The sequence below is a fragment of the Schistocerca gregaria genome, chromosome 3 (genome assembly GCF_023897955.1).
Source record: "Schistocerca gregaria isolate iqSchGreg1 chromosome 3, iqSchGreg1.2, whole genome shotgun sequence".
Taxonomy (NCBI): domain Eukaryota; kingdom Metazoa; phylum Arthropoda; class Insecta; order Orthoptera; family Acrididae; genus Schistocerca; species Schistocerca gregaria.
Window position 1 is genome coordinate 736,906,769 of NC_064922.1, and position 15,908 is coordinate 736,922,676.

At 39.2% G+C, this 15,908-nt stretch overlaps 1 protein-coding gene across 2 annotated transcripts in view; it reads left to right on the plus strand.

Moving 5' to 3' along the window:
• The window catches only part of LOC126353787 (FAS-associated factor 1), a 134,952-nt gene that overhangs the window by 71,185 nt on the left and 47,859 nt on the right, over positions 1–15,908 (plus strand). For both annotated transcript variants that reach the window (XM_050002877.1, XM_050002876.1), the window contains exon 9: positions 9,309–9,445. In XM_050002877.1, coding sequence (XP_049858834.1) covers positions 9,309–9,445 — 137 coding nt within the window. The remainder of the gene's footprint in view (positions 1–9,308; positions 9,446–15,908) is intronic.

A 15,908-nucleotide genomic window follows, 5' to 3' on the forward strand; every position in this document is an offset into this window, starting at 1 on the left:
GGTTAACTTTGAGGGACGAAATAGTGCAAGCAGCAGAAGATCAAGTAGGTAAAAAGACGAGGGCTAGTAGAAATCCTTGGGTAACAGAAGATACGTTGAATTTAATTGATGAAAGGAGAAAATATAAAAATGCAGTAAATGAAGCAGGCTAAAAGGAATACAGCCTTATCAAAAATGAGATTGACAGGAAGTGGAAAATGGCTAAGCTGGGATGGCTAGAGGACAAATATAAGTATGTAGAGGCATATCTCACTAGGGGTAAGATAAATACTGCCTACAGGAAAATTAAAGAGACTTTTGGAAACAAAAGAACCACCAGTATGAATATCAAGAAGTCTGATAGAAAACCAGTTCTAAGCAAAGGAGGGAAAGCAGAAAGGTGGAAGGAGTGCATAGAGGGTGTGTACAAAGGTGATGTTTTTGAGAGCAGTATTATGGAAATGGAAGAGGACGTAGCTGAAGATGAAATTGGAGATATGATACTGTGTGGAGAATTTGATAGAGGACTGAAAGACCTAAGTCGAAACAAGGCCCTGGAAGAAGACAACATTCAATTGGAACTACTAATAGCCTTGGGAGAGTCAGCCATGTCAAAACTCTACCATCCAGGCGTTGACAGGTGTGAAAATTACTGAACTATCAGTTTAATAAGTCATGGCTGCAAAATACCAAAATGGATTTTTTACAGACGAATGGAAAAATTTGTAGAAGCTGACCTTGGGGAAGATCAGATAGGATTCCTTAGAAATGTTGGAACACGCGAGGCAGTACTGACCCTATGACTTATGTTAGAAGATAGATTTAGGAAAGGCAAACCTACATTTCTAACATTTGTAGACTTAGAGAAAGCTTTTGACAATGTGAACTGGAATACTCTCTTTCAAATTCTGAAGGTGGCAGGGGTAAAGTACAGGGAGCGAAAGGCTATTTACAATTTGTACAGAAACCAGATGGAAGTTGTAAGAGGCAAGGGGAATGAGAGGGAAGCGGTGGTTGGGAAGGGAGTGAGACAGGGTTGTAGCCTATCCCCAGTGTTATTCAGGTTGTATATTGAGCAAGCAGTAAAGGAAACAAAAGAAAAATTTGGAGTAGGAATTAAAATTCATGGAGAAGAAATAAAAACTGAGGTTGCCTGATGACATTGTAATTCTGTCAGAGACAGCAAAGGACCTGTAAGAGCAGTTGATTGGAATGGACAGTGTCTTGAAAGGAAGATATAAGATGAACATCAACAGAAGCAAAATGAGGATAATGGAATGTAGTCAAATGAAGTAGATGATATTGAGCGAATTAGATTAGGAAATGGGACACTTAAAGTAGTAGATGAGTTTCGCTATTTAGGAAACAAAATAACTGATGGTGTTCAAAGTAGAGAGGATATAAAATGTAAACTGGCAATGCCAAGGAAAGTGTTTCTGAAGAAGAGAAATTTGTTAACATCGAGTATAGATTTAAGTGTGAGGAGGTCTTTTCTGTGAAAGTATTTGTATGGAGTGTAGCCATGTGTGGAAGTGAAACATGGTCAATAAATAGTGTAGACAAGAAGAGAATAGAAGCTTTCAAAATGTGGTGCTAGAGAAGAATGCTGAAGGTTAAATGGGTAGATCATGTAACTAATAAGGAGGTACTGAATAGAATTGGGGAGAAGAGGAAATTGTGGTCCAATCTGAGTAGAAGAAGGGACAGGTTAGTAGGACACATTGTGAGGCACCAAGGGATCACCAATTTAGTATTGGAGAGAATCATGGACAGTAAAAATTGTAGCGGTAGATGAAGAGATGAACACACTAAGCCAATTCAGAAGGTTGTAGGTTGCAGTAGTTACTCAGAGATGAAGCAGCTTGCACATGATAGAGGAGCATTGAGAGCTTCATCAAACCAGTCTCTGGACTGAAGACCACAGCAACAACACAATCCATGTTACTTAGTTCAGGCTTTTCTTTATGGATACATTCACACACAGTGATTATAATATTTTCTTCACTCCTGCTCTGTATAGTTTCAAGTGAAATTACCTGCACAGATGACCCATTTCTATTGTCATAAATTTGATTTCATTCTTCCTTCTAATCTCAGTTCTGTTACCACAACCTGATTTCCCACGTTGTTTATATAGGCAGTTAATTTTGCTTGCTCCGTACGTCTGCTGTTACCAACACATCTACTTGTGAAATAGTTTGTCTTGCTTTTGAGCTTAATCTGCCTTATTTTTCTTTAAGGTTGCTTCCTACCAATTCCTCGAACACAATATCTAATTTTTTTTGTTAATGTATTTGCCATATTATCTTCAGATAAAGTTAATTTTTCTAGAATTCGCATCTCTTCTTATCTTGTCTTGTCCCTTTGATTTTAGTGCATCTTCAACAACACTACGCGTATTTTTCTGATCTTGACATTCTTATGCTAGTGCTTTCTGTTCCTTTACTAGTCCCCTTCCTTCTGTACTTATCCGTGTTCTCAAATGTGTCGTCCCCTGTTTGACTAACATTTGACACCCAGAGTGTTTAGATTTCATTTTCATTCCTACATCAATCTTATATGACTACTTGTCTTCATCGTGAAGAACTGTGCCCTTTAGCTTTGCATTGTCAGCAGTATTTTTGTTTCACAAAAAAGAAAAAAAAATGATATGCTTAATACACACCCAAAAATTAAGGACACTGAAGCACATATAGTAGATGTTCTTAAACTGGGTGCCATCAAAATGAGTTATTTGTGATGCAAGTGTGCCAGATATTCTTCGTTTTAGTGACACAAATTTTGAGCTTCTTTGTTGCTGAACTAAGACTTGTTTTAGGTATACTGTATGCTTCCTGCTGTGCATCTTTTCACAATTCACTTATTAACTTCACAAGGAGTGTTCTCTATTCCATGACCATTCGCCTTTGTTCATGTAACAGTTACACATTGCGGCCTGACATATGCCACACACTGTTTTTGGCTAAATAATTTGAGTCAGATACACAATTTATGACTATACTATTCTTCACCAAAGTACTGATTCTTAGTCACAGTAAGCAATGAGTAAATTACCAACCCCAGTATGCTCTATATGTCATGGACCTTACCAGACACAAATTTAATTAAAGTTACCCAGAATGACTTATTTGGGGATAAACTTACATATACTAAAGGAAAAGGAAAGTTAAAGTGCTGTGATAGTATCCATCCCATGCCCCTGTTTTTGTTAAAGAAGGCTGATTATTATTCATTTCAATTCAAACAGATAATAGTACGTACAAGGTTGTAAATATAGTTCCTGTTTGTTTGACACACATTTAAAACCTAACCGTTCCAGTTTGCATTTGCTATGTTCTGTATCATTCTGGATGTTCCTCATGAAAAAGACAAAAATTTTATAGAAACATGACTGTTACGTATGCCATTGCAGTCTTACTCAGCGTATTCCACTGATGAATTCCTTCGGGTTATCAGCTGAGTGGTGGCGCTGTCTTGTCGCAACGTTTCAATGAGTTTTGTACCCATCATCTTCTGGTGAAGTGACGTCAGCACTCGGCTGATAACCTGAGAAGAATTCATCAATGACTATTATGGTTTTTTATCTCTCATACACATTTGTTACCTTTAACCACATGAGCCCCTTAAAATTTAAACACCACTCCTTTAAAAACTCGTATCACCATCTTCTCCTCAGCATTACTAATTAATATTCTTCTTATTATCATGTTTCCCTCCTTTGCGTATTTTATACATTAGGGCCACAATTTTATAATCATCACTATTCCTCTTAACACTGTTCCTCAAACTTCTGACTGCCTCAGTTTGCCTCAGACAAGTCACTATTTGTATATGAAAACGTGTGCTCTAATCAGAAACCTCTTATTGTGAGCACGAAGGAACCCCACTGATTGGCTTCAGACTTTGTCTCAGTAGATATGCTACAGTTACTGTGTGTGTGTGTGTGTGTGTGTGTGTGTGTGTGTGTGTGTGTGTGTGGTGCTATGGACTCTGTATGAAAGCTTAGCAACATTTCCAGTGTGCTTCTTAAGTCTTGTTTTTGTGCTTATGAATCACTCATTGTTATGTTTATGCCTTCCATTGTTTATATTCCTTGCACCAAGAACTATCTCTAACTTTCCTCATGATCTGATAAACAACTTTACCCACTCTATCTATAGCAAGTCCTTTTTGCAGAAACTAACTTAATTTTTATGATCTCACTATTATAACTGTTGGTTTGTTGAACAGCAAATACTAACAATAGGGAGAATTTTATGCCACTTTTTCCATTTTGGTGGCTTCTCTCTTGTCTTCATTGGTACCTATTATTGCTGTTTTCCCCTCTCTTTTTATCTGTAGTTCCTTTAAACTTATGAATTTTTCATCCTGTCCTTCATTCTTAATGCCTGTTACCACTTTCAGTGGTGTGCTGTTGTGGTCTTCAGTTCACAGACTGATTTGATGCAACTCTCCACAGTAATCTGTTCTGTGCAAAATACTTCATCTTTGCATATCTATTGCAATCTGTGACCATTGAAACCTGTTCACAGTACTCTCAATATGGTCTCCAGCTACAATTGTTATGCCTCCTCACTTAACATTTATTACTAAAGTGACGTTTTCTAGATATCTAAGGACATGTCTTGTTAATCTATCCCTCTTTTAGGCAAAATATTTCATAGATTTCTTTCCAGTTAATTATTTATTCAATCCTTTATTTTAGTCAGCAATCCCTTCTTTTAGTTAGATTTTGCCACAAGATCTTTTTTCCGTAGATCATTTCATTACCTCTCTCTCTCTCTCTCTCTCTCTCTCTCTCTCTCTCTCCATCAGTCATTTGGTGTACCTGTCTAATCTTCAGCATTCTGCTGTAGCACCGCATTTCAAAAGCTTCTATTTGATTCTTGTCTGTACTGTTTATTTTCACACATTTCACTCCCATGCAAAGTGACTCCAAACAAATACTTCAGATGATGCTTCTTAAGCTGTACATTTATATGTGATGTTAACAAATTTCTTGTTTTCAGAAATGCTTTTCTTACTGTAGCCAGCCTACACTTTGCATTCTCTCTACTTTGGCTGCCTTAATTTTATTGTGCTGCCCACATAGCAAAATTTGTGTACTATTAGGTGCTTATTTCCTAGTCTGAATCCGTTAGTGTTACTTGGTTTAGTTAAAATTCATTCCACCATACACTTGTTTTGCATTTGATGTTATTTATCTTATAACTTCATTTCAAGAAACTATCGATCTGCTCATTTTTTTCATCTGATCTTCCCAAGTCCTTTGCTGTCCCTGACAGAATTACAATGTAACTGGCAGAATTTTTAATTCTTCTCACTCCCCAAATATGCCCTTGGTATCTATGACTGTTTGTTTTATGTCCAAGTTGAATAACATAAGGGATAGGCTAAATCCCTGTGTCACTCCCTCCTCAATTATTGCCTCCCATTTGTGTCATTTGACCCTGTAACTGCAGTTTTGCTTCTGAGCAAGTTGTTGATAACCTGTCTGTCGCTTTTTTTATCCCTGATAATTTTCTGAATTTGAAGGACTATATTGCAGTCAGTGCATGCAAATAGCATTCATTAAATTTAAAAAAAAATGCTGTAAATGTTGGTTTGCTTTTTTACATACTGTCTTGTTAAGTATGTCGTAGGGTTAATAATGTCTTATAAGTTCTTCTCTTCTAAATCCAAATGGATCTTGTCCCAGTCTGGCTTCTATCAGTCTTTCCGTTTTTCTGTTATTTTATTATTTGTTTCTTGTATTGCTTGATTGGTAGTGTTCATTTTATTTTCTGCCATTTGTGGTATGTCATAAGGCTTGCAAGAGTTGCAGTCTGCTTTCAACAACTTCACGGTTTGATATTTTTTTCTTTTTTTTCCCCCATGTATTCAGTTTTGCAGCAGAGTGAAACTAAATTTTGGTCTCTGAAATTTAGTGACACTTTAGGTTTTTGTAAATTCCAGTAGCAAGAAGAATATTTTCACTATTTGACCAAAAGTATCCGGACATCCCCAAAACATATGTTTTTCATCTTAGGTGCATTGTGCTGCCACCTACTGCCAGGTACCCTGTATCTGCGACCTCAGTAGTCATTAGACATCATGAGAAAGCAGAATGGGGCACTCTGCGGAACTCACTGACTTCGAACGCGGCAGGTGATTCGGTGTCACTTGTGTCATACGTCTGCACGAGATATTTCGACACTCCTAAACATCCCTACGTCCACTGTTTCCGGTGTGATACTGAAGTGGAACACAAAAGCTTACAGGCCAACCTCATGTGTTGACTGACAGAGACCACCAACACTTGAAGAGGGTTGTAATGTGTGACAGGCAGTTGTCTATCCAGACCATTGCGCAGGAATTCCAATCTTCATGAGGATCCACTGCAAGTACTATGACACTTAGGCGGAAGGTGAAAAAAAACTTAGATTTCATGGTCGAGCGGCTGCTCATAAGCCACACATCACGCAGATAAATGCCAAATAATATCTTGCTTGATGTGAGAAGTGTGAACATCGGACGACTGAACAGTGAAAAAACGTTGTGTGGAGTGACGAATCATGATACACAATGTGGCAATCCGATGGCAGGGTGTGGGTATGCAGAATGGCCGGTGAACGTCATCTGCGAGTGTGTACAGCGCCAACAGTAAAATTCGGAGGCGATAACATTATGGTGTGGTCATGTTTTTCATGGAGGGGTCTTGCACCCCTTGTTGTTTTGCATGGCACTATCACAGCACAGGTCTACATTGATGTTTTAAGCATCTTTTGCTTCCCACTGTTGTAGAACAATTTGGGGATGGTGATTGCACCTTTCAACATGATCAAGCACCTGTTCATAATGCATGGCCTGTGGCGGAGTGGTTACTCGACTAGAACATCCCTGCAATGGACTGGCTTGCAGAGTCCTGACCTGAATCATATAGAACACCTTTGGGATGTTTTGGAAAGCCGACTTCATGCCAGGCCTCACCGACATACATTGTTACCTCTCCTCAGTGCAGCACTCTGTGAAGAATGGGCTGCCATTTCCCAAGGAACCTTCCAGTACCCGATTGAACATATGCCTGTGAGAGTGGTAGCTGTCATGTAGGCTAAGGATGGACCAACACCATACTAAATTCCAGCATTGCTGATGGAGGGTACCACGAACGTGTAAGTCATTTTCAGCCAGGTGTCCGGATACTTTTGATCACATAGTTTATGACTTAAAAGGAACACTATACCACAGATTAGATTCAGGAAGAAAGAAATGGAATCAGGAATTGATGTTGAAGTCCCCATGTGCAGCAATTAGAGCCACTAAATGGCACAAATTCAAAGAAATCCTTTATATGGTCTCTGGGAATCTCCATCCATCCTATATGAATCTGTAAGGCCTCAAGATAAAGTTTTTGATGAACTACATCTCAGATATTATTATATTGTGTCTTCAAATATACGCAGCAGAGCCAAAGAAACTGGTACACCTGCCTAATATCGTGAAGGCCCCCCCGCGAGCAAATAGAAGTGCCGCAACACGACGTGGCATGGATGTGACTAATGTGTGAAATAGTGCAGGAGGGAACTGTCACCAGGAATCCTGCAGAGCTATCCATAACAGTACGAGGGGGTGGAGATCTCTTCTGAACTGCAGTTGCAAGGCTTCCCAGATATGCTCAATAATGTTTATGTCTGGGGAGTTTGGTGGCCAGTGGAAGTGTTTAAACTAAGAACAGTGTTCCTGGAGCCACTCTGAAGCAATTCTGGATGTTTAGGGTATCGCATTGTCCTGCTGAAATTGCCCACGTCTGTCGAAATGCCCAATGGACATGAATGGTTGCAGGTGATCAGACAGGATGCTTAAGTAAGTGTCATCATTCAGAGTCACATGTCGACATATCAAGGATCCCATATAACTTCAGCTGCACACATCCCACACCATTACAGAGCATCCACCAGCTTGAACAGTCCCCTGCTGACATGCAGGGACCATGGATTCACAAGGTTGTCTTCATACCCGTACACATCCATCCGCGTGATTCGATTTGAAAGGACACTCATTTGACCAAGCAACATGTTTCCAGTCATCAGCAGTCCAATGTTGGTGTTGATGGGCCCAGGCGAGGTGTAAAGCTCTGTGTTGTGCGGTTGTGAAGCGTACATGAGTGGGCCTTCGGCTCCGAAAACCCATATTGATGATGATGCATTGAATGGTTCACATGCTGACACTTGTTGATGGCCTAGCATTGAAATCTGGAGCAATTTTCAGAAGGGTTGCACATCCGTCATTGAATGATTCTCTTCAGTCGTCGTTGGTGCCGTTCTTGCAGGATCTTTTTCCGGCTACAGCAATGTCGGAGATTTGATGTTTTATCAGATTCCTTATATTCACAGTACACTTGTGAAATAGTGGTACGGGAAAATCACCACTTCATCATTTCATCGGAGATGATGTGTCCCATTGCTCGTGCGTCGAGTATAACTCCACGTTTAAACTCACTTAAATCTTGATAACCTGCCATTGTAGCAGCAGTAATGAATCTAACAAACTGTGCCAGACACTTGTCTTATGTAGGTGTTGCCAACTGCAGCACTGTATTCTGTCTTTTTACATATATCTGTATTTGAATACCCATACCTATACCACTTTTTTTTTGTGCTTCAGTGTAATAGCTTACTATCTTGAATTGTGATTTCAAGTTAATGGCTGTATGCTGACAGGTCTCACTTCCTTTATCCTGGTAACATAATGAGAAAGTCTTTCAAATGATTAGTAGCGCACTTAAAATTATGTACTGCTCATTCACTTCAACATCATAAATTATTTCTGATCATTATCACACCTGTTAGTTTTACTGTGTCGTACTTCCATCCTGTGAAAGCTACTTTATTTCCTTTAACTCTTTTTCCCCGTTTAAGTTTTGCTATTCACTGGCCATACTAATTTTAATTAGTAATTCTTACATTATTGCTTCCTGTTTGAACAGTCCTTCACACACTTCTGTCTGTCTGTTTGTCTTAGTAGTGAACATTTGAGATTTAGAACAAAGCTGGGATCTTCAGTTAGTCATGCCAATCCACATTACAAGAGCGCATACTAAATTGCTGTTTTGAAAACTTTTCTTTTTCCTTCCAGATCTGCCATATAACGAAATTCCTCCATGAAATTCCAAAAGAGGAAGAAAATACTTGACAGTACTATCTACAAAAACATGCACAGCAAAACAAACAAATTGTCATATATTGCAATGTTTAAGCCAATTTAGTTTTAAGCTGTCTCCTGTTTTAGGAGGAACTTGATAAATTTGATCTCCTCAGTGTTACAATATTTGTTTATGTTCAATATTTCAGGTTTTTGGCATCAGTTTCTAAGGCACTTGGGTCAGTTGCCGCAATGACAATCCGCAGCATAGATGTGGACACATTTCCTGTTTTGATAATTATAATGCGGATGAGATCTACAACAGACATATACACAGTAGTGCATGGTATGTTGAAGGTTTTATACTTTTAAGTATTATAATTTCATTATACTTAGTTTTTTGAAATTCATTTTGGAAGTTAGTTTACAGTTTAGAATTGGTTAAATTTAATAAGCAAATAAAAGAAAATAAATTAATGACTCTAAAGCAAAGAAAAACTGAAATTTGTTTTAATGTTGCATAGATCTTACATACCTCTCAAATACCTAGTTAAGATTCCATCTGCCACTTATAACATAGTTAATTTTTTTGTAGCAAATGGTAATTCAATTGATATCTTACAAGAAATCTTCCTTAATTAGAAACCATTCCACCAGTGCTGATTTTGGCATTCAGATAGATGGTCAGGAATATACATCATATGTAAAATGTGAAACTGTTAAACTCTAGTGAAACAGCTGATGAGCAGTTCATCGTTCGGATTGTTCTAAAACCACATTAAAGTTTATATTCCATGACAAAATATGTAAAGAAATTGGAACACAACCTTGATTCAACTTTAAATACTGGTTTTGTTGTGTGTGTGTGTGTGTGTGTGTGTGTGAGAGAGAGAGAGAGAGAGAGAGAGAGTGCTCGTGCGCTTGCATATGCTGTGGGACTAATGTAAATGTTCCATAGAATACAGAACCAATGGAATGGTGGTAATGCAGTACAGCTGCACAAATAAATCATATTTCTCATTAATTCATAGAAAATTTGGAAGAATTCTTTTGTATTTTTCTTTTAAAATAACAATAAAAAACCTATGCCATGATTTTTGAGTTTGTTTTTTGTCATTGTTGATGTAGGTTATTTCGGGTGCCTTCTCAGCTGCTTTTTTAAATTACAACAGGGTCCATAGCAGAAATGAATTTTCTGAATGACAGATTATTGTCATCCTAGTTGACCTAAATTACATTATAATATCCTTTTGTGTTGTGTTTTTCACTACTGCACAGTTTTGGCTATGTAAGCATTTTCAAGTGTCTGAAATACATACCAGATTTAACACTGTTAAAATAAAAATATAAAACAACCATTAATCGTTTGGTTGGTGGAATAAAAATTACAATAAAATAAAAGAAAACAGAATGTACACTGTATGCATGTACACTATGTGATCAAAAGTATCAGAGACCTCCAAAAACAAACATTTTCAATAATAGGTGCATTGTGCTGCCAGGTACTCCCATATCAGTGACAACAGTAGTCATTAGACATCGTGAAAGAGCAGAATGGGGCACTCCGCAGAACTCAACGGACGTTAAATGTGGTCAGGTGATTGGGTGTCACTTGTGTCATATGTCTGTTCATGAGATTTCCACACTCCTAAATATCCCTAGGTCCACTGTTTCCGAAGTGATACTGAAGTGGAACACAAAAGCATACAGGCCGACCTCATGTGTTGACTGTCAGAAACCGCTGACTTGAAGAGAGTCGTAATGTGTATCAGGCAGATGTCTGTCCAGACCATCGCACAGGAATTCCAAATTGCATCAGGATCCACTGCAAGAACTATGACAGTTACGCGGGATGTGAGAAAACCTCGATTTCATGGTCGAGCAGCTGCTCGTAAGCCACAAAGCACACAGGTAAATGCCAAATGATGCCTCACTTGATGTAAGAAGTGGGAACATCAGACGACTAAACAGTGGAAAAACATTGTGTGGAGTGACGAATCACAATCTGATGGCAGGGTGTGGATATGGCGAATGCCTGGTGAACGTCATCTGCCAGCATGTACAGTGCCAACAGTAAAATTCAGAGATGGTGGCGTCATGGTGTGGTCGTGTTTTTCATGGAGGGGTCTTGCACCCTTTGTTGTTTTGCGTGGCACTATCACAGCACAGGCCTGCTATTGACGTTTGAAGCATCTTCTTGCTTCCCGCTGTTGAAGAACAACTTGGGGATGGTGATTCCACCTTTCAACACGATCAAGCACCTGTTCAAAATGCATGGCTTGTGGCGGAGTGATTACTCGGCAATAACATCCCTGTAATGGACTGGCTTGCACAGAGTCCTGACCTGAATCCTATAGAACACCTTTGGGATGTTTTGGAAAGCTGACTTCATGCCAGGCCTCACTGACTGACATCGATACTTCTCCTCAGTGCAGCAGTCCGTGAAGAATGGGCTGCCATTCCCCTAGAAACCTTCCAGTACCTCATTGAAGGTATACCTGCGAGAGTGGAAGCTGTCATCAAGACAAAGGATGGGCCAACACCATACTGAATTCTTGCGTTACTGATGAAGGGCTCCACGAACTTGTAATTCATTTTCAGCCATATGTCTGGATACTTTTGATCACATAGTGTAGCTTATCAAAAGGACATATTTGCATTTCATTCGAAAGCTAGATTGGCCATGCATTGTTAAAATGCAGTTAAGTGGCATGGTATGTGATAAAATGAAAGTAGAGAGAGTGATGATATAATAATGGATAACATTATATACTAATATATTTTAGCATTTTGCCAGACTTTAAAATAACAGTGTCACCAAGTGTGCCTTGAATATAACATTTGGTTAGATTTTAAGTAACTAAGGAGGTGAGACAACAGTGGACTTCAACCCCTATTGCCTTAACAAAACACAATTTATTGTTTGGTATCTCTCCCTGCCATTGTAGTACAGGCAGTCATTACCGCTGAAAAGTAGTAGAGAGAGAAGACTCCTTTACAAGGTCTTTGTTAGATACAGTTTGTTCAGGTATTAGTGACCCTAACATTTTGTATCTTTTGGCCTCCAACTCTTCGCGTTGGAAGGCTAAATGAAGTCTACACTTAGGGGTTTCTTTCTTTATTCCCATCGTGTACAGGTGTTTCTTGAAGTTCCTACAGTCAGTCATTGAACTTACCATATGTTTAATCTGACTCCTGTTCAAACCGAGGATTGCAGAATTCTGCTTTCAACATGGTTTTGGCATCATTAACTTTCCATGTTTCTATTTTGGGTATTAATCCAAAGTCCTGATCCAGACACGTAGTTTAGATTTTATCATCACAGAAGTGATAGGACAAGTTGTGGTCCAACAAATGGGGTAATAGCCCTTGTCCTGGCTAGCCTATCAGCTCCTTTGTTCCATTACTACCTGAGTTATCAGAGATCCCACAGCAGGCTTATCCTATTGCTGTCCCATAGCATCACAAGGAATTCGTGGCATTCTTTGATGATCTTTGATCTCCTTTGCAGGAGCTGACACATTTCAAAGCTGGTTGACTGTGTGAATGGATGTAGATTCTATGATCCTTATATTATCTACATAGCTTCTACTCCACACATGCCCTGATCTTTGGCTGAAATACTATAGCCGAATTTCTAGTCTAAGCTGTACCCTGTATACCATGGCCCCAGCATCTTTGATTTCAGCCTCTGAAGAAACCTGTCACCTGAACAGTACCATGGTTCATTCTTGCACTGCTACTTGCTTTCAGTTGTTACATTGAAAGGTCTATTGAAGCAATTGGAAGCAACTGCACAGTCAACCTGCAATTCTAGGACCATTCCTATGTTAACTCAACATTAACTTTCTGTAATTAACATATTCATTATATTTATGTAGGATTCTAGGATTCTGATTATTCTAAGGATTCCAGTTCTCCTCTCTCTCTCTCTCTCTCTCTCTCTCTCTTTTATGATGCTGCCACTGCCTCTATTGTAACTGAAACATGTAATGAGGGCATACCTGGCAGTGTGTGTGCTGCAAATTCTTGGCTAAGCAGGTCCTTCTGGAGTTCCTTAGCAGCCACCTTCCATTCTACTTCATTCCACCATACTGTAGCCACACGACTTCAAGTTAATGTAGGTGTAATATGAAGTACATGCACAGACTTCAATCCCAGTTTTTTCCAGAAATCCTTCTAGAACACATGAGAACATCTTTTACCCTGCAACTTATATTTTTTTATATGATGCATCCGTGTTAGTTTTACATCCAGGGTTATCCATAGACACTTCAATATTCCCTCTATTGGCAGAATTTGATTAAAAATTTTATGCTTCCTGTCCATGTCCTGGATATGCTTCATCATGAGTAGTGCAACAGCCGCTTTTTTTGCACTGACCGTTCCTACTGTTCCGTAACCAGTTTTGCACATTGTTAAGAAAGTATTGTGCTATTGTTCGAATAGTATTTGCTAATTTTCCAAATATTACTATGACTAAATCGTCTGTTTATTCTTGGCAAAAGTAACCTCTAGCATTTAACTCTTTAATGTGTCCATTCACCATTAGTTTCCACAATAGTGGGCACAAAACCCCATCTTGGGAACTCTCTCTTGTGATATTGATAACTATTTTCACATCCATTATGGTGCTTCTACGTTTGTGTACTCGGCATAATCTCAATGCACCTATGTATAGTGATCTTATTGCCATGCTCTTATGCATTTCTTACCACGGTTTTGAAGGCATTATTGCTGAAGGCCCTTTTCCTGGAAGTATACAGCTGTTTCTACCTTCCCAACAAGTTGGTAAAGTCCTATTTTGCATTATGCATCTGGTTGATATGCTTCTTGGTTTTCATGTAGAGGGACCTCGGCTAATATTTTCTCCACAACATCCACATTACCAGTTTTTGTATGGTATTTAAAAGAAATAACAGAGGCATATGTCTAATGTCCTTCACCTTGGTGTGATCAGTTCTCTCTTGCTTCTGAATGAAAACAACCCTCACCGTCAAGCACCAGGAATAATTCTGCTGCTAGTCTAACTCCAAACAGTCTGCATAGGAATCTTGTTAATCTCTCTCTTGTTTTTTGCAGTAGCCAGAAAAAATTCCATTTGGGCCCAGTGACTTGAAAAGTTGAAATGTGCTGATCAACTATATAATGTCATGATGACAACATGGAAATGGCATGTTTCGAGGTGGTGCCCTCTATGTCCATAGATACTGTTTCATGCTCACTATCCTCCACTGCTTGCAGCGCCTTCTCACAAGCAGTAAACTGCGAGAAGTCTTCCTCCACACCTTTCCTTTATCATGTGCACACTTCCATGCAGTGCTAAGTGTGTAGCCTGTGTTTCTGTTAAAATTGTTTCCGGATTATGCCCCACCAAGATACATTCATGTTTGTGAATTTCATGCTGACTGCATAGCTTTCTAAGTCCAAGGTAATGATGACAGACATTACTTCATCTACCATCTCCTTCAAATCTACTAGGTTTCTTAACAAAGTTTTAACTTCTGACAAGTATGAGTTTAGGTATTTCCTATATGTGTCACATCTGTTTTACTAGGGTCCCTGTAGGCCACAGTCTGATGCCCATTTCAACACCAAGCTTTATATACACGTGGTCAGATAAGGCTGGCTCCATCAGCATATATTAACAGTATGTGTGTTAGTCACACAGACTAACTGTCCATTGAGATGGACCAGATGTTAATTCAGTTACTTCTTCCCTTCTTGTATTCCTGAAGTTGTCCCCCTTACCCCTACTCAAGGTCTCTAGACTGCTCTCCAGTAGGCATTCAAGTAGGTACTCACCTCTGTGTTGGTGTTGCTGCTTCCTCACACCAGGGTGTGTGCATTGGCAACAGTTGTTTGTTCAGCTGCAAGCAGCTGTCTACCAGTCTTTGTACTTCCTGTGAAAGAAGAGTCTTCATAAAGCTGAGGGCATTAAAAATTCCCTCATGCTCCCTTCCTCACACTGTTTCATCCTGATGATCATAAAGTCATTGGAACAGAAGTCTGCCATCAGCATGAGTGAAATTCTCTTTTTAACATTAATACATATTCTGGTGGTTTTTAGATTTCTAGGTAAATTAGGGCTGTGTTCACCTGCTGCCTTCCCAGAAAGTGACTCAGTTTTCAGTTTCCTCGTACTGTGTTGCAGATTTATCTGAAACAATTCCAGCCACTAGCTTGCCTTCATTGTCACTTCTGATATCCATATTCTTCCTGGCAATAATCCGTAAGAACCCTAAATACAGGCATTGCCCTCAGGGATTTGTCACAGACTTCCACTACAAGGGTTTGGCCATCGGATGCAACCTCCTAGTTAATTATCTTTACATCATCTTCAAGAATTTCTGAATCTGCACCCATACATTTTTGAACAGGGTCTTTGCAGTAACATCCTTAAGTAGCGTAGGTTCTCAGATTTATATCTTCATGACCTTGTAGAGTCTCTCTTCTGTTGTGACCAGAAACTTCACATTCCCAAATGGAGATGTCATGAGCACCATCTCCCTCAGCCAATCTATTGTTCCCATCCCCTCACAGGCAAAGATTAGAGCACTTTGTCCGTACAGACCTCTTAAATTTATGGCCTTGACTTATATCTCCCCCAATCTTTACAAAGAGAGCCAGCTGAACTAACTCTTCCTGTTGCTAGATGATGATAACAAGTGGATAATCTTGTAGGATTAGTGTCATCCTAAAAACAAAGACTGAAATATTAAAAATCTGTTGCCCTGTTGTCCAGCTATCACAGGAAGAAGTATTAACCCTTTGACTGCTGTTGGTGCTCCCCAGGTGCTGTGGACACA